Raw genomic sequence first — 25,524 nt, forward strand, 5'->3', positions numbered from 1 at the left:
TTCAGGAACTGTTGAGTGAATATTAAATATATCTGAAAAATCTATTTTTGTCATCTGAATGACCAAATATGTATTTCTTATAAATCATATTGCAGGTGTAACATTTACAAGGGTGTATTAATTCCTCTTATTGCCCTCTCCCCTCTATAAGATGGGAAGGTCCAAGGGGCCTGGAGTTGAAGAAATGCTCTTTCCCCAGGTTTGGTAAGATTCAGGTAAAATCTTTTCAACCCTGGGCAATAGGCCTGGGTTTATTTTCTAGAAGAAACCCTTGAATTCATTTTACAAAAATTCTTCCCCTTCCCCTACCAGAACCACCAGGGAAATCTTTCTCGTCTTTTCACCTTGAGAACCAAGTGGGATTCCTAGAGCTAAAACCCCTAACCCTCCTAAGACTGTGGCCCCCAAGAGTTTCTTACTCCCATCCTAGTCTGTGCTAAGTCTCCAGCAATTCGTTGTAATTACCTCCAGGTTGGTTTCTGCTCCACCTAAGCAGATCTCAGACTTTGTGAATCCACCTCTCCAGATTTTGGGATGGAGTTTGCCCTGCACACTCAAGTTCTCTGATAAGCCCAAGGAAAGTTATTGATTTTCAGTTTATCTTGCTTTTTCTTGTCGTAAAGATGAAATGACGTCTAAGCTCTTTACATTGAGGTTGAAACCAGAAATATACTTTGAGCTCCAGACTCACCTGTCTGGTATTTTACTTGACATATCTAATTGGGCATCTCATATTTGGCAGGCCAAAAACAGACTACTAAATTCCTACCAACCCTTCCCCGCCTCTCCACATGCCATTGTTCAGGCTACAAACCTGAGAGTAGTCATTCCTGGTTCTCCATTCTCCAGTCTTCACATCTTTGTACCCACCTGCATGTGCTATTGCTTCTCCCTCTAACATGCATCCTCTGCTCTCCAGACCCACAGCCACCATCCTCAGCTCCCACCTGGGCTCCTGCAGGGACATGCCAGCAGTTTTTCAGCTTCTACTTTTTTTGTTTTACTTTTTTTTTTCCATCCAACATCCAGGAATATCTGTTTAAAATGCAAAGCCTATCATTCCCTCACTTAAAATCCTGAATGTATTTGGAAAATACTGTTTTGTGTTATTCAGGGAGGAAAGCTTTATCAAATATTTTATCTACATAAGTGTTCTAGGGATTGAGATAGGCTGAATGGATAATATATTTGTTTGATCTTTGCCTGTGAGCAGCACTAACTACTCATATAAGTTAAAATTTATAATAAGTAAAAGATTCATGTACCATTTTGCATAGGTCAAAAAAAATTTTAACAGATTTTCTTTGCCTTTATCTTTAATTATCTTTTCTATTCTCCTTTGTTATAATCCAGTATACCCTGGCTTGTAACAATCTGACAAATTTTATATATATTTGTGAATTTAAAAATGTGTGTTTCTATAGAATAGTAGAAGACAGATATAAAATAGCATAAGAAACCTGAAGACCTGATTTGGGAAGGCAAAACCCCTGAATGACTCCTTTTGTACTTGCAGTGAAATCCTGACTCCCACCAGGGCCAGCCCACCTCCCTTCCTAGGCTCCTGGGCCATTCTTCATTGTCAGTGGGCCTGATGTCAGTTCTAAGAGTTCCTTCTTCTTAGGGCTTTTTATATGCCAGAACATTTCGCATTGCTTGGAACACACTTTTCCCTGCGCCTTTGTCTGATTGCCTTCATAACCTTGAATCTTACATTAAATGCCACCTTGACACAGAAGCTTTCCTTGACCTCTCTTTCTAAAAAGTTAAGTGCCTGTGTCACTTTCTCCTAGTCCAGCCAGATCTTTTCCCTCATTAACATTCATCATAAATTGTTCGCTGGCTGGTCTGTTTATTTGTTTTTTGCCACTTTTCCACTAAACTAAAAGCATCGTGAGAGCAGGAGCCATCTCCATAATGCCAGTAATCTAGCAAAGTACCCCATGTAGAGTAGACCCTTTGTAAGCATTTAAGGAAAGAACAAGTGAGTGAGTAAGCTTAAGTCAGTGGGAGATCGATGAGGTGAAAGGGGTAAGATGAGGCTTCCCAATGAGGAGAGAAGTATGTGAGAGCTTAAAGCAGGAAATACTTTTATCAAGGTCCTCTTATTTTCTGGGCCTTGTACCAAGTGCTTTCACACATACTGTTTCACTTTCCTAGTAATCCTTTTTTATAGATACATAAACAGGGGCTCAGAAAGCTCATATAAACTGTTCCACAGTGACCCAGTTGGGAAGCAGTTGAATGAGCATTCCGTTCACTGTTCTCACTTCAAAGCCCTATTTCGGGATCACAAACCTGTGTTTCTAGGACCAGGTGGCAGTAGAGAAGGTGAACAGTGTGGGAATTAGGGCCAGACAGAGAGCCTGTGCCCCATCTAAAGGGGTGGCCGTACACAGTTGATAACCACAGAGAAACTTGGGGCTAGGATGGGGACAGGTTCCAGCTTGTCAAAAAACTGTAAATATGATTTTTCTGGTAAATACTCTATCTTCAGGTGTTGGCAACCAGTTCTTTAAATTTTAAACTCTAGGAGGTCAGGCAAAATTTGTCCAGTGGCTGTTTTTTGCCTGCAGGCTCTTTTTTTTTTTTTTTTCTTTTTTAAGATTTTATTTATTTGAGAAAGAGAGAGGTCACAAGCAAGGATGAAGGGCAGAGGGAGAAGCAGATTCCCCACCAAGCAGAAAGCTTTGACCTTGGACACAGGACTCAATCCCAGGACACTGGGGTCACGACCTGAGCCAAAGGCAGACATTTAACTGCTTAGCAGAGGCTCCCCGCAGGCTCTTACTTAGAACACAAATGATGATACTAGTTTGGCTGTAACAGAGTGGGTAAGATGGAGGAGAATGGCAGTAAGTCAGGTCACATTGAGGTCCTTTTGAGGTAGAAGTAGAGCCTTGGGCCAGTAGAGTATGTAGTCAGCTCTGCTATAATGTGACATACACGTTCCTTAAAATTCCCATACTGTGCAAAATTCTGCAGTGGAAACAGGGCTTACTGGGGGCAAATGGAGTTAGTGGCATAACATTTAACAATTGTTAGTGACACATTAGAAAGCAGGTATGAATTTAATTTAAATTGCAGTTTTACATACATCAAATGGTTAAGAAATACATAATGACTACAATAAATATGGCACTTTACCTTGAAAGAGCCCTGAAACTTGCTTGTAGAGGGGGTGTGGGAGGATTGTAGCTCCTACGTTGTTGTGAGTGGGGTGATCTGAAATTGGGAAAAGCTGTAACACCACATGACCTGAGCTGGCTATTCCCACACAGCTCACTTCACCTCGAGGTTATTTTCTGTGTGTTCAAGGTTTCTCAGTAGAAATCATGCATAAACACAAGATTTACATTATGCACAGGATATTCCCTAATATATTGGTCACACTGGAATAAATGTATCTTTAGAATTATAGCAAATACTGTGTAGCCAGGCTTGGAAGGACTTAAAGAGTCACAGAGGGCACCTGGGTGCTGAGGGTGACTCAGGTAAACATCCAACTATTAATTTTGGCTTAAGTGATGATCTCATGATCTCAGGGTGGTGAAATCAAGCCCTATGTTGGGCTCCGTGCTGAGCATTGAGTCTGCTTAGGATTCTCTCTCCCTTTCCTTCTGTCCTCTCCATTCACTGTCTCTCTCTTAAAAAAAAGAAGTCACAGAGAAAACAAGACATCCCTCTTTAGATTCCTTCCCTCCCCCCATTTGTTATTGTTTGAAAGGAAAATATGAACATTTTGTTCCAAGTGAAGAGATTAAAGTTTGCCTCTTATGTTCCTTTCATAGGGCTGCCTTAACAAATTACCACAAACTTGATGCCTTAAAACAACAAAAATTTATTTTCTGGCCATTCTGGAGCCCAGAAGCCCAAACTCCAGGTATTGCCAGGGCCATGCTGTCTGTAAGGTTCTAGGGAAGCGTCCCTCCGTGCCTTCCTAGCTTCCAGTAGTAACTGGCGGTCCTCTGCAGTTCTTGCCTGCAGCTCTGGCCCTCCAGTCTCCTCCTATATCCAGGCCTTCTAAGGACACCAGTCATTGGGTTTGGGCCCACCCTCATCCAGTATGGATTCGTCTTAACTAAATCACATTTGAAATTTCCTATTTCCAAATAAGGTCACCTTCTAGGCCCTGGCAGTTAGGATGTAACCATCTCTTGGCGGGGGGGTGGGGCATGATTCTACCAATAACACCTCTTCTCTACCCCTCCACAGGAGATTTAATAAGTCTGGGTACATCCTCAATTTGATGTTTCCTAGTCTCGTTAAACAGGAGCCTGCCTGCTGATGTTTGTCAGCAAGGCTTTTGTTTATGTAACAATCAGCCTGGGGTTTTCTGTGCCCCTGAATCTTTAGGAGAAAGAAGAAAAAAAGAATCATCTGAGCTTTGGGCTGTGTTACATACAGTCACCAAGAGCAGCTGTCCCCATCTAGACCCAGTCACTCCTACCTCCCACCCCTGCCCCACCCCCAGAGGTGCCAGGAAATAGCAGCAAAGGTAGTGACATGCCAGTGACAGTGTGTGCTTAGGTGCAGAGTGTGGCACCTCCGAACATGTGAAAGGCTTCTACTAGCCTTGCCTTGATTATAGCTGGTGAATGAGGATCCCTCTCAGTCACATGACTACTTCATTTCTTAACAGGGAAAGTAATTTAGGAAGGAGGTAAGTTTGGATAGATGGGAAAAGGAAGTCAGACATTTTACTCCTAGATCTCAAGGTTATAAGGGCCTTGTAAAGATCAACTTGTTACCTTTTAACTAAGGTAGGAGTCCCTTCTGTGGCAGCTGAGAGAAGTGTATGTCACCCAGTTTGTCTGCAGTCTTTCAGCTCAGCACTGGGTAGGAAAGTTTTTTGTTTTTTGTTTTTTTTTAAAGAGAATTGTTAAAGTTTTCTGTTTCATGTTTTACTTTTCCATGGGACTCTGGGTATGTATGCCACAGGTTGTACAAAGAATGGTACTTCCTTTCATTTCTCTCTAAATCTATTCTTCTTCAGCCTTCAAGGTTTCTTTGACCGTTCAGTTGCAGATGATGGTATGCTGGGATTTTTGCCCTGCCAGCTAAGGATTTGTTTGTTCCCAGGGCTGCTCTTCTTTCTGGTCTTGAACTTGCTGTGCCCTCAGCCTATAACATTTTTGCCACATTATCTGCATGGCTTCCTCTCTTGCTTCATTCAGGTCTTTGCTCAACATCACTCCTTCAGAGAGCTCTTCCTGAAGCTGCCCCCCTGCCTCCTTCCCCTTGACATGCTTTATCCATTTATTCTACTTTTTAGTTTTCTTCATGACACTTGCCATGACTGATAATCTACAATATCAGTGTTCATGGTCTGTTCCTCTCCGTACCCATAGAAGGTTAACTCCACAAGGTAGGAGCTCTGTTGTGTTCATGTCCCTATCCCTAGTACCAAGAACAGTGTTTGACGTACAGTGGACACTCAATAAACATATATTAATTGATTGGATCTTTGTCATTTTCATTTGAACCAACTTTGTTCAACTTTGTTTAGTTTTCAGTTGAACCAATTTGTCTGATTTTCCATATTGGATAGTTGGCAAAGCAGTTATGCTAGATTCTTTGTGAGTTTGCTATCTGAATTCTGGAATGCTGTATCACAAGTCAGCATCTATCAGGATGTAGCACAGATGCCAGACCTGCCCATAAGTATGGTAGAGGGGACTGAGTTCCAGCCAGAGATGTAGTACTTCTCTGCTTGTCCAAGACCCAGCCACAACAGCCCCCAAAATCCGATTTGCTGTGAGGACCTCTTGGTGTTCCCAGGAGAAGGTAGGCAGTGCTCCAAGCTGGGCACTAAGCCTGAAGAATATCAGGACAGGAGTAGAACAACTTCAGAGAATTTCATGAGCAGGAATGACAAGTCACTCTTGATGTAGCAACTATTTCTGTCATAACTGATGCAGTTAGGCAGGGACTCTACAAATAGGCAGACTCCCACAGTTGGCCCTCTGAACAGTGAGCAGTGGGAGCCTCTGGAGGAATCAGGGTCAGGACTTCTGTGGACTTTACTATGCCTAGGACAAGGCTTTTTTTTTTTTTAATTAAACCTGTCATCTATTATTATCTCCATTTCATAAAACAAAAGGCTTTTCTTTTTCCAATTTTATTGAGATATAATTGACACACAGCATTGTGTAAGTTCAAAGTGTACAGCACTGTGACTTGACTTAACATATATTACAAAATGATGACCACTATAAATTTAGTTAACATCCATCATCTCATATAGATACAAAAAAAGTGAAAGAAAAAATAGTTTATTCCTTGTGATGAGAACTCTTTAAGATCTACGTCCTTAACAACTTTCAAATACACCATACAGCAGAGTTAGCTACGGTCACCATGCCATACATTACATCCCAGTACGTTTTTTATCTTAAAACTGGAAGTTTGTATCTTTTGACCACCTTCAGCCAGTACCCCACCACCACCCCAAGGGACATTTTAATTAAAAATAGTCGGAATGCTATGATCCTGAAATAAAATTAGCTCCATGAAAATGAGAAGCTCACAATTGTGTTTTATTTTTCTCATTTCACCATGCACTGGTGAAACTGCATCTTGGACCAGCATTGACTCCAGGACGGCATTGGGCAGTTACAGCTTTGAGAGCACCACCTGCAAGTACACAAGTCGCATGATACTCCGTGAGAGCAGGCTCCATGTTGTGTCTTGTAGATTGTGACAGACCAGCAGACAGGACAGAAGATCCAGATAGTCACCGCAGTGGACGCCTCCGGATCCCCCAAGCAGCAGTTCATCCTGACCAGCCCAGATGGAGCTGGAACTGGGAAGGTGATCCTGGCTTCCCCGGAGACATCCAGTGCTAAGCAGCTCATATTCACCACCTCGGACAACCTTGTCCCTGGCAGGATCCAGGTAAGGCCTGTTACAGGTATTTGTTCCAGCACTTCTGCTACCAAACTTGTTTCTGACTCCTCCTCTACCATGAAGGCCAAATCCATCTCTAAAAGGTCCTTTGAGGACCTGCAAGCACAGCAACCTGCCGCTTTGGCTAAAGTGAAAAACCAGCAAGTGAGTGGCAAGAGCCAGAAGGCAGCCAGCTGCAGTGCTCAGATGGGATGGAAGTTGAGCCAGGAAAATCAGCAGCCCATGGGAGACTGGCATGAGCAAGCTGGTACTAAGGCCACTAGAGAATTATTCTATCTAACCTAAGGCTGCATGGTGGTGGTTATTGGCCACTCCACATCTTAGGAGTACCACCTATGGCTGACTTATTCCTAAATCTCCCAACAGCCTTGTCCAGGTTGTCAGGCCTGCTCCAGCTCTTTGTTCTATCCTTACTTGCTCCTGTGAACTGCTGCCTCTGGGTCAGTCCTCTTCCCCAGCCCTCCCTCCAGCCCTGACAACCATCATCCTACTTTCTGTATTTATGAGTTTGGCTATTCTAGGGACCTCACATAAGTGGAATCCTGCAGTGTTTTTTTCTTTTGCAGTTGGTTTATTTTACTGACTAATGTCCTCAAGGCTCATCCATATTGTAGCCTATGTCAGAATTTCCTTCCTTTTTAAGGCTGAGTAGTGTTTCACCATATGTAGAGACCACACTTCATTTATACAGTCATCTGTTGTTGGTTGTTTGGGGTGCTTCTACCTTTTGGCTCTTGTGAATGAACAATGCTGCTAAGAACCCATGTGTTTTTAAAAACGGGGGGGGGGGGGGGCGGGGAGGAACGCCTGGGTGGCTCAGCAGTTTAGCATCTGCCTTTGGCCCAGAGAGTAATCCCACAGTCCCAGGATCGAGTCTTGCATCAAGCTCCCTGCATGGAGCCTGCTTCTCCTTCTGCCTGTGTCTCTGCCTCTTTCTGTGTGTTTCTCATGAATAAATAAAATCTTTAAAAAAAAAAAAAAAAAAGAACCCATGTGTTTTAAGGGGGGAGAGACTTTCTACTATGGAGAAAAAAAAAGGAAAAGAAAGGATTCTTTTTTCTTATAGAACGGGTTCAGAACACAAGTGATGTTCATCTTTCAGAGCTGCACTTTTTTTTTTCCAGCAAGGTTTTTTTGTTTTTAATTTAAATTCAATTTGCCAAAATCTAGTATAACACCCAGTGCTCATTTCTATGTGCCCTCCTTAATGCCCATCACCCAGTTACTTCATCCCCTCACTCACCTCCCCTTCTGCCAACCCTTTTGTTTCCCAGAGTTAGGAGCCTGTCTTCCTCTCTAATTGTTCCCTACTCAGTTTTCCTCCTTTCCCTTTTAGTCCCTTTCACTATTTCTTATATTCCGCATATGAGTGAAACCATATCAGAGATGCACTTTTAATACCCCTCGCAGTGTGGTTAGTAAATGCTGCCTCTTCCTTTCCCAGAGTACCTTCTGATTAACTGAAATTAGAGTTCCTCCCTGCTTATTTAGACTACTACTTGTTCATGAGAAGGTAGCTGTTGATTTTGTTGTGTGTTCTATAAGAGGTCATCTACATAGTAATTTCTATATATATTCCTACTATATAGAAATAATTTTAAGAGATATTGTTATATTATTTAATAACAGCTATTTTTCACTTTCTCATATTGGTGTCAGTTACAGTATTCTTCCGGATGAGTAACACTGTCACCTAGAAAGTCACCTGCAAGTGAAAGAGAAATAACATGTTTCAGAGGTCGCCTGTTCTTGTCCTTCTACTCCCAACTGCCTCAGAGAGAGACCTAGTTATTTAATTAATAAAGCTTGATTATTTCTCTGCCAAATATACCTCTTTGCATACATTCCAAGCTGTTTCATGGAAATAAAGAAGCAGCCAGGAAGACCTACAGTGTGTTCATGTTGGAGCATCTGAATGTGATTCCCCACATGGCCCCCCATCCTGGATGTTTATGCTAGCCAGATAGGAGAGTAGATGAGTGAAAACCAGTGCCTGACCTTGGACAAACCACTCTCCTCTTCTCCTCCCAACCACCACTGAAGGGTGCAGCAGGGCCATTCTTAATGTCAGGCTAAGTTGTCAGGTTCTGCCCAGAATTTTCCTGCTTAGAAAACCAAGATTAGGAATTTATAGTTAAACATTGCTTTGCTTAATCTGGTTTTCAGTAAGCACTTTGCCTGTTTCGTGATTCTTCTTAGATCGTCACGGACTCTGCTTCTGTGGAGCGCTTGCTGGGTAAGGCCGATGTCCAGCGGCCACAGGTGGTAGAGTACTGTGTCGTCTGTGGCGACAAAGCCTCTGGTAAGTAACCCTAGGTTATGTTATGCTAGTTGCTCATCAGGATCCAACATCATAAACCAAATGGGAGCTGGGGCTTATTGGAAAGACAGCATTTTCTGTAGGTTTCAAAATGTAAATTCTACTTTTCTAAATGGGGTAGTGCTATAAACAAGCAAACCAATTTGTCTGGTTACTAGAATCAAAAGAAGGAATCAAGAGACTTGTTTCTGTGACTTGTAAATCTTGGTTATGCGTTGACTATTTCGTACTATTAAGAGCAATCATTTCTTTAATCTAGATAATATTAGCACAGTACTTTGCTATTTCACGAAATGTGTTATCTCTTTCTTCTTCATCCTAACTCTATTATCCCTTCACTATAACCCAGTGTGGTAACTGCTGTAATGAAGGAGGAGGGAGCATGCGATTCTGGCTGGAGCCCCAGGGTCAGGCAAGGTCCCCCAGCGGCAGTCACATTCTGTGAGGCTTGAAGGTTAAGTGTGTGTATTGGGTAAAGCAGAAGGGCCTTCCTGCTGGTGGAGCCAGGGCCTGGTGGCTTTACTGTCCCCACCCATGATGTCTTTGGGGAAGAGTTCCTGGACTTCTGTGGTTAGGATGTGGGTACAAGGAGACTGGAGAAGATATCTGGCCCAAAAGTTCAGACTTCACCCTGCTAATGCCAGGGAGCTATAGAAGGTGAGGCAGGCAAGAAAGATGGAGGAATATTTAGTATGTTGTGCTACTGAAGTGAGCACAGGATGGAAAAGGATTTAATAAGGTACCCTTCTAGCTGTGCTCCGGGCTCAGGCCTGAGTTTTGTAATCGGTTCCATCTTATTCTATAGTCACAGAATTCCCAGGAACTTTGGACACTTTATGGTCTTGGTTAAAACAAACAAAGGTTGGACCAAGCATCTTTAGGAAGACAGCCCAGACAAGCATCCACAGAGGTCAGAAGCTCCAGTCCCCTCTTACCTTATATCATTTACTGTGCCAGGGTGCCCTACCTCTGTTCCCACTCCTTGAACAGGGCAAAACCTAGCCCATGCCACACCTTCACTGAAGCCAGTGCTGCCTGTGTCCCTTCATCCTTTTGTATAGGGCGCTCTGGCATTTGTTACGTTCTCTTATAATTGTTCTTAGAGGCCTGTCTTCCACACCAGAATGTACTCTTTTTGTCAAAGCAAGAACCATGTCTGACCCCTCCATCTCTATGTCCTATCTTCGTGCTCAGTAAGGAGAGGCACTCCACAAACTTTTGAACAAATGAATGAAGCATGATCATAACAAAGAGGCCACAAAATCTGCTTGGCTTCCCCATTTGTTAGTCCCCTTCTGGGCTTAAAGGAATGGTCTAGGCATAGCAGTTTCCAGATATTAGATGTCACTCTGAGGTCTAGAGAGGCTAAGGAAAGACACGACAAGAAAGGAAAAATGATGCCTATACACACACACCAATTTTAACACTACTCTTAAAGGCACAAAACTGAGACCCTCCGAGTACATGCTTGGGGAATGGCTCTGCATGCTAGAGGTCAAGACAGTGGGACGCTCACCAGCTGCCATCAGTGATGATCCTATGAAATGTTTCTTCTCAGCAATGTAGCTTTGATACTGGGTTACAGAAGACCAAACCAGGAGTATTTATCTATGGTCAGTGCCCGCTGGGAACAAATGAGGTGTGATGCATGTGGAAGCACTTGGTGAATTTTGGAAGGGTAAACTGAGCTGGGGGGCTCTTTTTAATGTCATCAGTTATTAGAAGTTAGAAACGCCAAAGTGAACAAGATCAGAAAAAAAGAACTGTATGTAATAAATGTATTTCTAGAACTATGTTTCCAAAAGGATTTGAATACCTAACCCAAATGAGCCATATGGTGTGCACCCTTCCCTCACCTTGGGCCTACATAATCACAGCCCCTATGCTTCCCCCAAGTAGCTCTAGGGCCCAGGACATGGCTCACACAGAGGGAGTAAAGGGAAGAGTAGGATGTGTGCTAAAAAAAAAAAAGCACATGCATGCTTTTGCCACACGCCACTGTTGGCAGGACACGAGCACTAGGTAGCTTCTCAAGCTCGGGTTTGCAGAGAGCCAAGACCAGGTATGCACAAGTAGACAGTATGCTTCAGCCATCATCTGTGAGCTCTCACTGCATGTTAGGTCCTTTGTGTACTAAAAGCATTAAGGTCATGCCATTTACCAGCTGTCAGGTAGCCTATCTGAGCTTCTCTTTTTCTATCATGACATCACAGGGCCACTTAAAAGATTATAGGAAAATTATGGGAAGAAGTTAAGTACTATGCTTAATGCTCAGGCTCATGGTTGCCCCTTGGCTGCTGGCATCTAACACTGTGCATCAGTCACTCTGATAGACTTACCTTAGAAACAGGGCTTTGTGACAGATCGTCTGTTCTCTTGGTGAACTGCTTCACACACCTTTCTCTTTTCAGGTCGTCACTATGGGGCTGTCAGTTGTGAAGGTTGCAAAGGTTTCTTTAAAAGGAGTGTAAGGAAAAATCTGACCTACAGCTGCCGGAGCAACCAAGACTGTATCATCAATAAACACCACCGGAACCGCTGTCAGTTTTGCCGGCTGAAAAAATGCTTAGAGATGGGCATGAAGATGGAATGTGAGTAACAATACGAACAAGCTGCCTGGGTTAGCAGATTGGGAGAAAGCCAGATTTCTATACCTGGCTTTAAAATACTCTAAGAGGAAAAAAATAAAAATAAAAAAATAAAAATAAATAAAATAAAATACTCTAAGAGGAAAATATCCACTGAGGCTTCCTTTTGTTTCCTTTCTGGGTCAGTTAGGTGATCTAGCGCCCATGCTGCAGTTAGTCGTCTCCCATGGTGTGTGTGGAAACCTCCTCCAGATAACTCAGGAAGCAGCACAGTGCTGTGGAGTAAACACAGGCTTGAGAGTATCAAACCGCAGTTCTGCCTCATAGAAGCTGTGAGGCCTCGGGAAGACATGTCACCTCTCTCAGCCACAGGGTCCTTGTCTAAATAGGACCCCTTACCTTACTTACATATTGGGTCTGGGGTTCCTTTCTTTCTTTTAAAAAGATCTTTATTTTCTTCAGTTGTTTCTGGCCCATATACCTCTCTCAGACCAGATTCCTGTAAGGGAGAGACCTCTAGTGTTCTTGAAAACTGACACCCCATTAAACAGTTTGCCACAGATGCCTTACAGGCTTGAGTTGGACATTAGATTGGTTCCTTTATGACACGTGCATTGGACAAGCTGTCTGTTAAGGGCCCGCTTGAAGATGGGTGTTTCTCTTCCTGGAGAGTACCTTCTATTAGCAAAAAGTGAAGACCCGGAGGCCTCAGTATGGGTCCCCCACGTGAGGCCATGCAAATGCCATGCTGAAGTTTCTTAGGCCATGCCCACCCTCCTGAACTCTTCAGATTTAACATGGCATTGTTTGGCTTTGAGCTTTTCTTTCCTTTGGCTAAAAAGTCCTCTGAAAATTGAGCCAGATGTGTCTAGCACCAGAGCTTATCATCCCTATTGTAGCAGACTTAACTAAGGAAGACTCCTAACTTTACTATGAAGAATATAGTTTTTAATGACTCTTTCCTCTAAACGTGAATATTTATGTTGTGATTTAAGCTGTGCAGAGTGAACGGAAGCCCTTTGATGTACAACGGGAGAAACCAAGCAATTGTGCTGCTTCAACTGAGAAAATTTATATCCGGAAGGACTTGAGAAGTCCTCTGATAGCTACTCCCACGTTTGTGGCAGATAAAGATGGAGCAAGGTCAGTCTCTGTTTTGACAAGGAACAGGAAGGGAAAAGAAGAAATCCAAACTGTATCCCAGTAAAAACTAGAGTTGAGAATCCCTTGGTGTATTCTGAAGATCAGGTTAACTTTATTTAACAGAGCAGTCACAGTCTGTGGTAAGCCTGGAAGCCAAGGAGACATGTATCCTTGTGGCATCCTGTCTCAGGCTATAGGCCCAGCTTTGTGCACATCTCATTGCAGAGAATAGAGGGGTTGTCACACTCGATGGCTGAGCCTAGTTAGAGCTTCTCTGCTATCCAAACAACTTTGCAGATGTGGAAGGGACAGCGCAATGCAGCATGATGATACTGTGCATTAAAAGTTGGAAGCTACTCTGGGTTTCTTTATGTCTTAAATAGACAAACAGGTCTTCTTGATCCAGGGATGCTTGTCAACATCCAACAGCCTTTGATACGTGAGGATGGTACAGTTCTCCTGGCCACGGATTCCAAGGTAATGTTCTCTACCAACACCATCTCTTCCACCTTTATGTTACAGTACAGACTGTTTCTCTAGATGTGTGCACCCACCTTCTTGGCCTTCTGAGAGTACCTTGAAAGCCTGGCCTTCCGCATCTCATTTTATTTCTTCTTATGCAGCCATCCTATGATTTGTTCTAGGGATATTGATGGCTTTTCAGAAACTCAGGGCTGGCTGGTTATAGTCATTATTACATGGCAGGATCTAGAGTTCAGTCTAGTGAAAATTCAGTGGCTCTCATTTTGATAGTCACCCCTACCCCACCCAGTACATCCATTGGCACACTACCAGTGTGTTGGGGAAATGGCTGCTTACCCTCAGACAGTCTTTTGCAGAAACCCTTAGTTCCTTTTTTTTTTTTAATTGAAGTATGGTTGACACATAGTGTGACATTATCCACCCCGCCCTGTTCCTTTCTATCAGATGATCTGCAGAAGGAAGTCCAGTCAGGATTCTGACAATTGCAAAACTACTCAGAGCACATCAGCCATAGGGAATTTAACTTGTTGTGAACAAAGGTATTTGTCAATCCAGGAGAGAGAGAGCTGGCTAACCCCTGTGAAGATAACTAAGGAGAGAATGGTTTTATCCAGGCAAGGAAATTGATTATATTTCTCATCTCGTTCCTGATGTAACCCAATAATGGTGAAGTAGTAGTAAGCTATGGTCTGAAAGAAGCAACTTGGTAATCAAGTGCTGGCATAGCTACCGCTCTAAGAGCCAGAGCTGCACTATTTGCAGGCTTCCTTCCTGTCTTCTCACGTGCACATTGCTTTGCCCACTTGGTACATTAGGAACATCCTCTCTTGGGGAAAGAAAGGCAGCAGTGAGAGCTGTTGGCTGGCACCAAAAGTTGCCCTCCAACCTGTGGTCCTTACGCTGGCCTTGTGCTACCTGTCTGTGGGGCTTGGTGTTGTGTGCTACATGGGAATCATACCTGGCTTGCTGCTGTCACCCAGTAGACATTCCGGACAGCTTTGGAGGTGTAGTGGGGTGGAGAGAAACCAGAATCCTGAAACTAAGACCCAAATAATCTGATAACCAAAGGATTTCACAGCAGCTGTTCTGTTGTGTCGGCCATGCAGACACTGTGAGAATAAGAACCAAGAGACTGCAGAGTCTGCTGGTCCTGGGTCCCGAGCCCAGCACTGCTCTTGGTAGCCATGTGCCCTCTTTCCTGCATCTGTGCTTCCCTCAGCACCACCACATGGGGATGCTGGGGAACATGAGTAAGTCCCTGTTAGAAAGCATGCAGCATACAGTGAACACTCAGTACAGGAGGAGTTAGTCATGGTCACTGAATGGAAGAGAAGGGACACAAAAACTGGGTAATATTTAAGTAGTAGTGAAGAGAAAGCTGCAGAGTCAGATCTGTGCTCCCACCCTGTTCCTTCCTCTGTGATGTGGAAGTGACCATACCCACCCCAGGAATTTTTCATGAAAAGCAGACTATAGACATAGACTTTACTTATTTATGAAAGAGAAGCAGGCTTCACGTAGGGAGCCCAATGTGGGACTCGATCCCAGGATTCCAGGATCATGCCCTGGGCCGAAGGCAGATGCTTAACCACTGAGCCACCCAGGCGTCACTGTAAACCTATTTTAAAATAAAATTCAAAACCATGTACTCTGGCTAAATACAGAGATCCCATGTCCCCTGTACCCAGTCACCCCCATCTGCTTACCCAGCAGGCCTGCAGCACAGTGTAAAAGGCCATGACCCCCGTGTGGTGCAGACAGGCTGGTCTTTTTCTTCTCTCACTTCCACTCTTGTTCTCTCATTCTCATCTCTCTGTCATGACGGCCTGCATCTTTCAGCAGTTGCAGGATACTCTGTTATGTAGTGGTTCTGTGATTTATGAAGCAGTGCTCTGCTTAGGATCTTTTCCACGATTCTAGTTTTTCACTTTTGTGATCCAGACACAACAGATATTTGTGTCTACCTGTCTTGGTTTATTTGTTTGAGTATGTCTTTGGCTTTCTTCCCTTTTTTTAAAAATTGAGATATAATTTACATACCAGAAAACCCACTCTTTCAGTGTACAGCAGTGGTCTTAGTACATTTCCAAGGTTGTACAACCATCACCACTACCTGATTCCAGAACATTTCATCACCCCAAAAAGAAACCTTGCACCCATTAAGCAGTCACTTCTCCCTCCCCCTACTCCAGCCCCCCGCCACTCTACTTTATGACTGATTTTGTCAATTCTGGACATTTCTTATAAAGGGAATCATACAATCTGTGGCTTTTTGTGACTGGCTTCTTTCTCTTAACTAATGTTTTCGAGGTTCATCCAGTTGTGGCATGTGTCAGCACTTCATTCCTTTTTATTGCCAGAGACTAAGGCATCGAATGGCTGGACCACATTTTATTTATCGAGTTATTATCACCTGATGTACATTTGAGTTGTTTCTATTTTTTTTTTTTAAGATTTTATTTATTCGTGAGAGACACAGAGACAGAGAGAGGCAGAGACACAGGCAAAGGGAGAAGCAGGCTCCATGCAGGGAGCCTGACGTGGGACTTGATCTTGGGTCTCCAGGATCACATCCTAGGCCAAAGGCGGTGCTAAACCGCTGAGCCACCCAGGCTGCCCGAGTTGTTTCTATTTTCTATTATTAATAGTCCTGCTATGAATATTTGGGTACCAATTTTTTTGTGGACATATGTTTCAGTTTGTCTTACATTATGTACCTAGGAGTGGAATGACTGGTCATGTGGTAACTCTACGTTCAAACTTTTGAGGAGCTGCCAGACTGTTTTCCACCAGAGGCTGCACCATTTCACATCCCCACCTGCAGTGTGTGAGGGTCCAGTTTTTCCACATCCTCCCAACTCCTGTTACTATCTGTCTTTTTGATTATAACCATCCTGTTGGGTGTGAGGTGGTATCTCACTGTGGTTTTGATTTGCATTTCCAGTGATGTTGAACATCCATGTGCTTTTTGGCCACTTTTTTAAACTGACTTGTCTTTTTATTATTGAGCTGTAAGAGTTCTTTATCTAAAGAACTGGCTAAATATTCCGGCTACTAAGCCATTATTGAGATGTATGATTTGCAAATACTTCTTATTCTATGGGTTGTCGTTTCACTTTCTTAATAGCCTTTTTTTTTTTTAAGATTTTATTTTTAAATCACCTCTCCACCCAGCATGGGGCTCAAACTCAAAACCCCAAGATCAAGAGTCTCACATCCCACCAACTGAGCCACCACGAGCCAGCACAAGAGTTTAAATTTTGGTGGTGTCCAGTTTGTCTGCTTTTGTTCTGTTACCTTATTACATGTATATTTATGTAACCACCACAATCAAGACCCAGAACTCCTCCAACGCCAAAAAGATCTCCCTCCTGCTGCTCTATTGAGGTCATGCCCCATAGAAGCTGTTTTTAAACTAATTTTATACTGTCATTGGCCTGAGAGTCTTTCAGGTGTGTGTTTGTGTTCATCCATAATGTTCTTATTTTTTGTTTAATAGGCTGAAACAAGCCAGGGAGCTCTGGGCACACTGGCCAATGTAGTAACCTCCCTCGCCAACTTAAGTGAATCCCTTAACAATGGTGATGCTTCGGAAATGCAGCCAGAGGACCAGTCTGCGAGTGAGATTACTCGGTACGATGCCATGAGCGCGGAGGCTCCCCCACTGATGTGCACACTCAGTTCCTGCTGTGTGGGGGCAGGTGGCAGCATTTTGACACCCACCCTGTATTTAATCAAGGCTTGTAAAATTGTCACAGTGTTCTTGCACATCTGTCGTCTTTCACATTTTAACTGTGGGAACATGGACCCTCTTATATTACATGATATTAAACAATCAAAACTGTTTTTCATTCCAAACAATGAAAAGGGAAATGGAGTGACTCAGTGGAAGCACGGAAAACCCTTCAGAAGACAGGTGTTACTTGTATCAGTCTTTGGTAATTTGGACTAATTATTAATAGTCCATCCCCTTTCCCACTTCTGTTTTAGCTTCTTTTTCTCATATATGTTTTTTCCAGATAGTCTAGAGCTTGAGTCCATCAGGGTGTCACTGAGAGACAGAATTAGCTGGTCCCAGATGTCCGTAACTGGCGGTAGAAGATGTTTCTTCTCCCACAGCCTGGCTCTTGTGTTTGCTCCTTCCCTGTGGGACTGGCCACTCCCGCCCATCTTGCCAGGCTGGGCAGATGCACAGCTGGAGGCCACACGAATGCCCTGGTCCTCATGCTCTTTTGTGGTCTGATAGCAAAATTAAGGTCTAGATCTAATGGAAAGAGAATGGGATTCGAGTTGGGTGGAGTTCTGGTTCCACTGCACAGTGGGTGATTGGTCTTGGAAAAGTTTTTGAACATCTCTAAGCCTCAGCTTTCATGTCTATAAAATGGAGAGGGTTCTACGTTGGAGAGTAGTTGTGAAAAATACGAATTATGTGTGAAAATAAATAATATATAACTTAGTGCCCATGATGATGTGTTAACCATACACAGAAGCTCTGGTTGTCATGCCTTCCCCTAGCAGGTAGAATTTAATGATCTTTTCCCCATCACATTGTTTTTCTAGATTATGTCTCAACTAAAGTTCTCTTCCTCCTAAAAGCTGTGGATTCACAACTCTGCCTGCTTCATTTTTGCTCACAGGGCATTTGATACCTTAGCTAAAGCACTTAATACCACAGACAGCTCCTCCCCTCCAAGCCTGGCAGATGGGATAGACGCCAGTGGAGGAGGAGGCATTCATGTCATCAGCAGAGACCAGTCCACACCCATCATCGAGGTCGAAGGTCCCCTCCTCTCAGACACTCACGTCACATTTAAGGTGAGTGCGTTTAGGTAAACCACATCCCTGGTCTGCAGTTTGAAACAAATCTTGCAGGGAGCTCATTTTCATGTTGTTGGCTTTTGACCTGGATCTTGTGTTCCAGAACAGTATTCTCATTAGAAAGCATTTTCACTCATGTTTTGCTCACAGTGTTTTGGCTCTGAAGGTAACTTGTCCTGAAGCCGGTATGGCCTATCCTTGCCAGGATGGGCTGACATGGTGCTGCCCAGTGAGGGCTTTTAGTGGGCTCCTCTGCCTCTTCTGCTTTCTCGGGTGGCCTGGCTTCAGCATAGGCTCAGGGAGGTACCTTCGTGTGCTCCAGCAGGCAGCCAGCCAGCCCTCGTTCCTAAGCTTGGTCCTGACGACCCGTTTTCTCGAGCCACAGAAAATAGAGCTCCTATCTCCTTGAAGAAGGCTATTTGGCCCACAGGCTCCTTCACTGGCCTCACTTCCAGAGGGCACTCTCAGGGTCCCCAAAGCCCTCAGTTTCTAGGACTACTGACTGTGTTGCGTCTTCCTGTTCACCATGTGTTCTTTACTAGAGAGGCCTGACCAGTCAGTTAGAAAGCCTGGGTTACCAGTGCCAAGAATATAGGTCACCAGTGGGATTCCAGCATGAAAGGCATTAATTCCCCTTCTGGACTTGGAGCTCTGGAGCCTAGAGCTCTGAACATTCTGATGGTGGCATCTCATCCTCCCACCACATAGGCTTCTCCTCATCTCTCACTCACTGTTACCCCGAGGCCACCAACCAAATGCCTCTTAACTATGAAGTTGACACCTGTTCCTGATTTCATTTAGATTTTAACCTGTGGCTCAAAATGGAATTGTCTTAGAACAAATACCAATTTAGTTGAGGCATGAGTTGAAAAGTATGTCTTTATATAAGTGAGCTGGGAGTTCGCCATCATCGACCACATTCCACAGGCCATCAGACCCTAGTTTACCTGGCAAGAGACCATGGGGAGTTGGTGCCAGCCCCCCGCTGCAGAAGACACAGGCTTCATAATGATAGGTCTGCGCAGGAGCTTCATCAGGGATCATCACAATTCAGGCTTTCACAGTTGTTGAGACATGACCGCAGTTCATGTTGACAGAGCCATGCCCTGTCTCTCCGTCACCTCCTGTGCTGTGTGCCTCCTCTTCTCCAGCTCACCATGCCCAGCCCAATGCCAGAGTACCTCAATGTGCACTACATCTGTGAGTCAGCATCCCGCCTGCTTTTCCTCTCCATGCACTGGGCCAGGTCAATCCCAGCCTTTCAGGCACTTGGGTAAGTGACCTTTTTCTCTGCGTGTATCCTTTGGCAAGAGCCTTCCCCTCATTAGGAATGGCCTGGAAGATATCTGAGTGCCCTTCTAGTTTATTCTAGTTTATTCCAGTGATCCTGATTTTCTTAGTAAATATACCTAGTGGACTACTAGCAGAGGACCGTGGTTGCCAGTGCTTTGATGCTCCTCAAATTTTTATCAGTCATTCTCCAGAGGCTGAGGACTTGGTGATAAGAGCCAGGGATGGAGTGGAATAGAACACAGTAGTCAAGTAGAGAGACAAGTACAGAGAGGTCACATCTGGGGGCTTCTCAGATAAGGTCATACAGTTTGCAGTGCATCAACCACACTGTCTTGAGCATAACTCCTTCAGGGCAGGGCTGCAGGCTGCCTTGGCTGGCCCCTCCCTCCGTGCTCCAGGGCTAGCTCGTCCTAAGGTTTGCCAGCCCTTGGTTCTCGAGCGTAGGTGCAGGCGTATCTCCCATGCCCTTTAGAGTCCACACTCCGCTCCTAGAGCTCAAGTCACTATGTCGCCTTGACAGCCACGCCAGGGCCACTGAGGATTTAGGAGGCTGTAGGAGGTGACACTTTAGTCACAGTCATTTAGATTTCTCATTACCAAAGTCTTAAGTGTCTTTGTTTAGAGTACAGTATATTCTCAGAGGGTCTTTAGTGAAGAGCCTCACAGACAGTAGTGTTTTTGAAGGATGATCCCAGACATACCGTAGACCTTCAAGAAATACCTGTTGGAAATACCTGTTGGATACCTGGTTTGAAGTGCACTGGGGCCTGGGGAGTGTCAGCAGGCAGGCACCCACACCCCCCACCCTCTGTTCCCCCAGGCAGGACTGCAACACCAGCCTGGTGCGGGCCTGCTGGAATGAGCTCTTCACTCTGGGCCTGGCCCAGTGCGCTCAGGTCATGAGCCTCTCTACCATCCTGGCGGCCATTGTCAACCACCTACAGAACAGCATCCAGGAAGGTAGGCCTGTGGGGGAGGGAGGGGGGAGGGGTGTGTGCTCAGTTCAGGCTGGCCCCTGTGTCCCACAGCTCCCACAGGCTGAGGACACTCTTAACTCCTAAATCCTATGAGACCAGTGAGAACGTTTCAGTTTCCTGCCTCACTGTCTTCTTTTCATATAAGGAATATGAAAGAGGAGGGAAAAAAAGATAATTGAAAAAGTTGCCAACTTCCTGATACATACTTAGTGATGTTTTCAGAACAATCAATATAGTCTATACTTTCATCTTGATGGACAGGTATAAATGGAAAAAAACTAGTTTTTCACTTGCATGGGTATAAGAAAAACCCAGGTCTTTCCCTCTTGTGTTTCTCTTCTCTGCGTGTGTCCCTTACTACCCACTCAGTGCGTCTGACACTTGTGGTCACCAAGGGGGTGTGATGCACAACAGGCAATTCCCTGAGTCAGTTAGGACCCTGTCAGACATAGTGTCAGATCCCACAGGTTAAAGGGTCAGACCCACAAGACCCTCCCCCACAACACCACGTGCAAGTCCAGGCTATCCCCTGTGCTTCTGACCAACTTGCTGTAGACTGGACGTTGCAGTAAACCTTAGCTTGGACTAATTCACTAGTGCGGTTGACAACTCAAAGATAAAAGATGCAGATGAACAGCCAGGTGAAGAGAGATACAGGATGAGGTCTAGGAGAGCCTCAAACACAGGAGCTCCTGTCCCTGTGGATCTGGGGGGTGCTTTGCCCTTCCAATGTGCATCTGTTCACTAACCTGAAAGCTCTCTGAACTGCATACATTGAGATTGTATAAATACTTCCTCATGTAAGCATGAGCAGTTACTGACTCCGTTTCTAGCCCTTCTTCCCTCTCTAAAGGATGAAGGGTGGGGGTGGGAATTCCAAGCTTGTGAGCACACGTTAGTATTTCCAGGGGACATTAGGGGTCCCGCCCAAGGTCACATCAAAGGAACAAAAAATGCTCTTAGTGCTCTTAACATGTAAGAATTTACAAGGGCTTCAAGAGCCCTGTGACAGGAACCAGGGGGCAGAGACCTACGTATGTATTTTCTGTCCTCTCACAACGGTTACCCTTTCCCGTGTAATAGATTCTCACAACCCTAGAGAGACTGTTACTGCAGTAAGGTCCCTGGCATGCCCCAAGTGAAATAGCAAGAAGAGCTGGGCACAGACCCAGGTCACGCAGACCCCTGGTCCAGGATACCGTTGCTTCGCCCTTTGTCTTCATGAATTAACTAGTGACTCTCTTCTAGAAAGATTTGTGGCAGCCATCTAACATTTGGTGGTCCATTCCCAGCTGTGTCAGGATCAGGAGACTGCGTCTCCACATGCTTTACATATAGTGCACCAAAGACACCGTCTCAAGGGAGCATGCCTGGGACTCAGGACTAATACAGAAAATCTGCAGTTGACACTGAATTGCAGTTGAGCTGCACTTTTAAGTAGGCATTCAAGATGTTTGATTATCTAGGGATTGAGTGACCTAGTCACACCTTTGTTTCTCTAATTGCGCCTTTAAACCCTGTAACATTTTGTTGCATTTAAGTTAGATATGTTCACAAATGAAGATTATCTTTATTTATTTATTTTGAGAGAGAGAGAAAGAGAGAAAAATCTCAAGCAGGCTCCACGCTGGGCTCAATCTCATGACCCTTGAGGTCCTGACCTGAGCTGAAATCAAGAATTGGACGCTTAACCAATTGAGCCACCCAGGTGCCTTTTAATTATCCTTTAACTGAGTGTGATAATACTTTCAGCAAATATTGTCAGGAAGATTAAATCAGATAACATAAAAATTTGTTTTCACAACTAAAAAATGTCAGCTTTTAATGGACAGGCCCGTAAACCTTTATTAAATGCCTGCAGAGACTTAGAGAACCTGAGCGCTGGTAAGAACTGACTTGTGGGTCTTAAGCACAGAATAAAAGGAATTCCCAGATTGTATCTATAGACCCTACCCAGGGTGAGGCCAGGGAGACTCAAAGGTCCAGGGCTTTGTTCCTGAGACATAACATACAGCAGAGTGGCATTTGGGTATCTTGTCACTTCACCTTCACCTGGAAAATCGGGCTCGTAACCATCTTAAAGTAACAGTTTTTCCATTAAAAAATGAAATTAGTTTCTCTTTCAACCTGTGTTGCCTCAAAGAAGCTTGTGTTACTATTCTTACCAGCCTTTCTCAGAACATCTGTGATGTTGCTTTCTAGATAAACTTTCTGGAGACCGGATAAAGCAAGTTATGGAGCACATCTGGAAGCTTCAGGAGTTCTGTAACAGTATGGCCAAGCTGGATATAGACGGCTATGAGTATGCATACCTTAAAGCTATAGTTCTCTTTAGCCCCGGTAAGATATGTGGTGGTGACTCAACAGTTTGCCGCCTGTGTCTACTGATATTTCTAAACATGAACGTGTTGTCAAGTTGTCAGCTGTGTAGAAAGAGCCCTGCCAGATTGTATGTGACCGAATGTTCTCCTAATAGGTGTGCTTTGCTAGCTAACATAAATACAGACAGTCTTTTAAATTGTTGCCTTCATGGTCTCAAAGACTGATGACATGGTGCCTGGTGACTTCGTATGTTGAATAGGTTTATTCTATATTCTAATTTAAACCATTGGCCAAATAAGACTTTGGCATACAGCATAGAGTATACTACCATCCAACGTCCTTTTTTTGTTTTGTTTTCATTTCCTTTGCTTTCCCTTTTGCCAGTGTCAGATGGTGTTAGCATAGGTCCTCCAGCACAGAGGAAAAGTGCACGAGTTTACCTGTCCTTGTGGGGCAGCAGCTAGAGAAGAGGCAGCAGGACTGTCTGGCTGGCCATGCAGCCCCCCCCGTCAGCTATTCTCTCTCAGCCTCCAGAGAGCTCACTTAGGCTGCCTGTTGTCCTGACCGCTGTCCTCCATAGTTTACCCTCCCTTCCTCCCCAGGGATCCCCTGATGAACTAATAAAAACAGCTAATAAAAATGGGAGAGATGATGTGATTAAATACATAGAAAGTAAATGATCATTTCTAATCTCGGGATAGTTCCAAAATTTCTGTTTTCTAGAATGGTAGGTGTCCAGATCCACGCCAGATGGGGCTGCTGAGGCTGCTGTGACCACTCAGGAGCCCCACCCAGTCCTGGGAACCTTCAGGCCTTAGCAGAATGCACAGAGCAGAAGCCTGTATTTTAGGAGTAATAGCCACCCCAGAGCCCCATTCAGGGCTCAGTCTGTATCGTACTTGAGAAATTGGTCAGAGGCTTATCGAAAAATCAGTACTTGGGAAGTCTGCAAGTGAGGCTTTCCCAACACACAGGGCAATTTGGGGGTGCTTTTCTCTTTTCAGATCATCCAGGTTTGACCAGCACAAGCCAGATTGAAAAATTCCAAGAAAAGGCACAGATGGAATTGCAGGACTATGTTCAGAAAACCTACTCAGAAGACACCTACCGGTGAGGCACACAGATACACGCTCTGGCTGTGGGGCATGAAGGAGTGCGGCTGGATGTGCAGTCGCAGATAGAAATGTCAGCCTTCCTGCCTCTGGCAGCCTGCTAGAGCCTCCTTCTGATCACACTCTAATGCCTGCATTGCGTGGATGGTAGCAGTGTGGAAAGTGCTAGGTGGGAGGGTGAGGAATCCTGGGCCATTCCAGTGTTGCTGGGTAAACTGCGAGCAAGACCTTGGGGTGCTCTTCTGTAACACGATGGGGCCTGATCGCTGCTCTGGGGCTAACGTTGTATACAGAGGAGCAATTCTCGTGGGGCCTCCCCTCGTCCAGAAGAGCAGCTCTGGCCTTCTGGCCTACATCCACTTAAGAGGTAGAGCTAGCATACTTGATAGAAGAGTATCATTGACAGAAACCAAACCTGACCTCTGCAGAGGAGTGAGTGGGTTACAGAAAATAGTAAGTTTGCTCTCAGATAAACTGATTTTCTTTAAATCCCTTTATGTGGGACTTTAGAGGCTGGCTGAGGTTTCTCTCAGCAGAGATATAAACAGTACAAGTTAATTTGTATTACTTATAATTTGTATTACTTATAACGGTTGGGCAGCAAATACATGCATGTGTGTGTATATGAGCCTTTCTCATCCAAATCTGGACAGGAAGGTGGTTCTCAAATAGGACAGACTGCCTGGCAGGCTTTCCAGCCAAGGAGTGGAGGATCTCTCTGATCATGACCACTTCAACCCACTAGAAGCTACATGAATTACTAAAGTTATGTCAGGCAAAATATTTCCTTCCCTGCCCTGCCCCCTTAAACACTTGAGCAAAACTGACCAAGAAGATACATGGCAGCACTTTCCTCAATTTGTGTCACCTTCACAGACTTCAGTCTGTAGGTGCCCCATGGAATGAAAATGCCCTAGGCCCCAGGAGGACCATTTCTGTGGTGCGACGAGCACGGGGAAGGGAGGCATCCTGTGGCTGCCCCTGCTGGCAGAGAACCTCCTGTGCTTTAGACACAACTCCATGGCCCAGACACACCTTTTGCCAAAGCAGGATCCACTTTCTCCTGGAATTTCTAAAAACCTCACCATGAATCTTAAGTAATTCCATTCTCAGTACATAGGGAATGGGACTGCCAATAATGCAGCCACACCCAGAGCTCATACATCCAGCTTGCGGGCAAGCTGTCACCTAAGGAAGCCATGGGCCTACTTACACCCAGTGCCCATGGTCAGAAGAGCCTGGAAATGCCCCTCTGGGGGCTGCTGGCAGAGCCACAGCACTCTAGCATCATCTTGACTACAGCAACTCTCTGGCCTTTGAAAGTAGGTGTTTCTGAAAAAATGCAGTCAGGGACCCAGGGATAGAGGGGGCGGCCAGCCAAGCAATTTGGGGCCAAAATTAAGAGAAGAGAGGCTTTCTTATGAGACTTAGAAACTCACTCAAAGACAGTTCCCCATAAAAAGCCCTAGGATGGCTGACCTCTGTTTCTGCATTCATTATCTTACTCTTTCCCATCTTTATGCCTTTTCTCATAGTATTTGCTCCTCCTGGGACACCTT

The 25,524-nt window shown here is 44.6% G+C and overlaps 1 protein-coding gene across 4 annotated transcripts in view; it reads left to right on the forward strand.

Annotated features, from left to right (window-relative positions):
• Window positions 1–25,524, forward strand: part of NR2C2 (nuclear receptor subfamily 2 group C member 2) — a 98,325-nt gene that overhangs the window by 64,815 nt on the left and 7,986 nt on the right. For all 4 annotated transcript variants that reach the window (XM_055343316.1, XM_055343315.1, XM_055343318.1 and 1 more), the window contains 11 exons: window positions 6,697–6,897; window positions 9,109–9,211; window positions 11,641–11,820; window positions 12,813–12,960; window positions 13,344–13,437; window positions 16,943–17,076; window positions 18,081–18,258; window positions 19,413–19,534; window positions 20,375–20,514; window positions 22,734–22,871; window positions 23,858–23,963. In XM_055343316.1, the coding sequence (XP_055199291.1) occupies window positions 6,697–6,897; window positions 9,109–9,211; window positions 11,641–11,820; window positions 12,813–12,960; window positions 13,344–13,437; window positions 16,943–17,076; window positions 18,081–18,258; window positions 19,413–19,534; window positions 20,375–20,514; window positions 22,734–22,871; window positions 23,858–23,963 (1,544 nt within the window). The remainder of the gene's footprint in view (window positions 1–6,696; window positions 6,898–9,108; window positions 9,212–11,640; window positions 11,821–12,812; window positions 12,961–13,343; window positions 13,438–16,942; window positions 17,077–18,080; window positions 18,259–19,412; window positions 19,535–20,374; window positions 20,515–22,733; window positions 22,872–23,857; window positions 23,964–25,524) is intronic.

This window comes from Nyctereutes procyonoides, unplaced genomic scaffold, assembly GCF_905146905.1.
Source record: "Nyctereutes procyonoides isolate TBG_1078 unplaced genomic scaffold, NYPRO_anot_genome, whole genome shotgun sequence".
Classification (NCBI taxonomy): domain Eukaryota; kingdom Metazoa; phylum Chordata; class Mammalia; order Carnivora; family Canidae; genus Nyctereutes; species Nyctereutes procyonoides.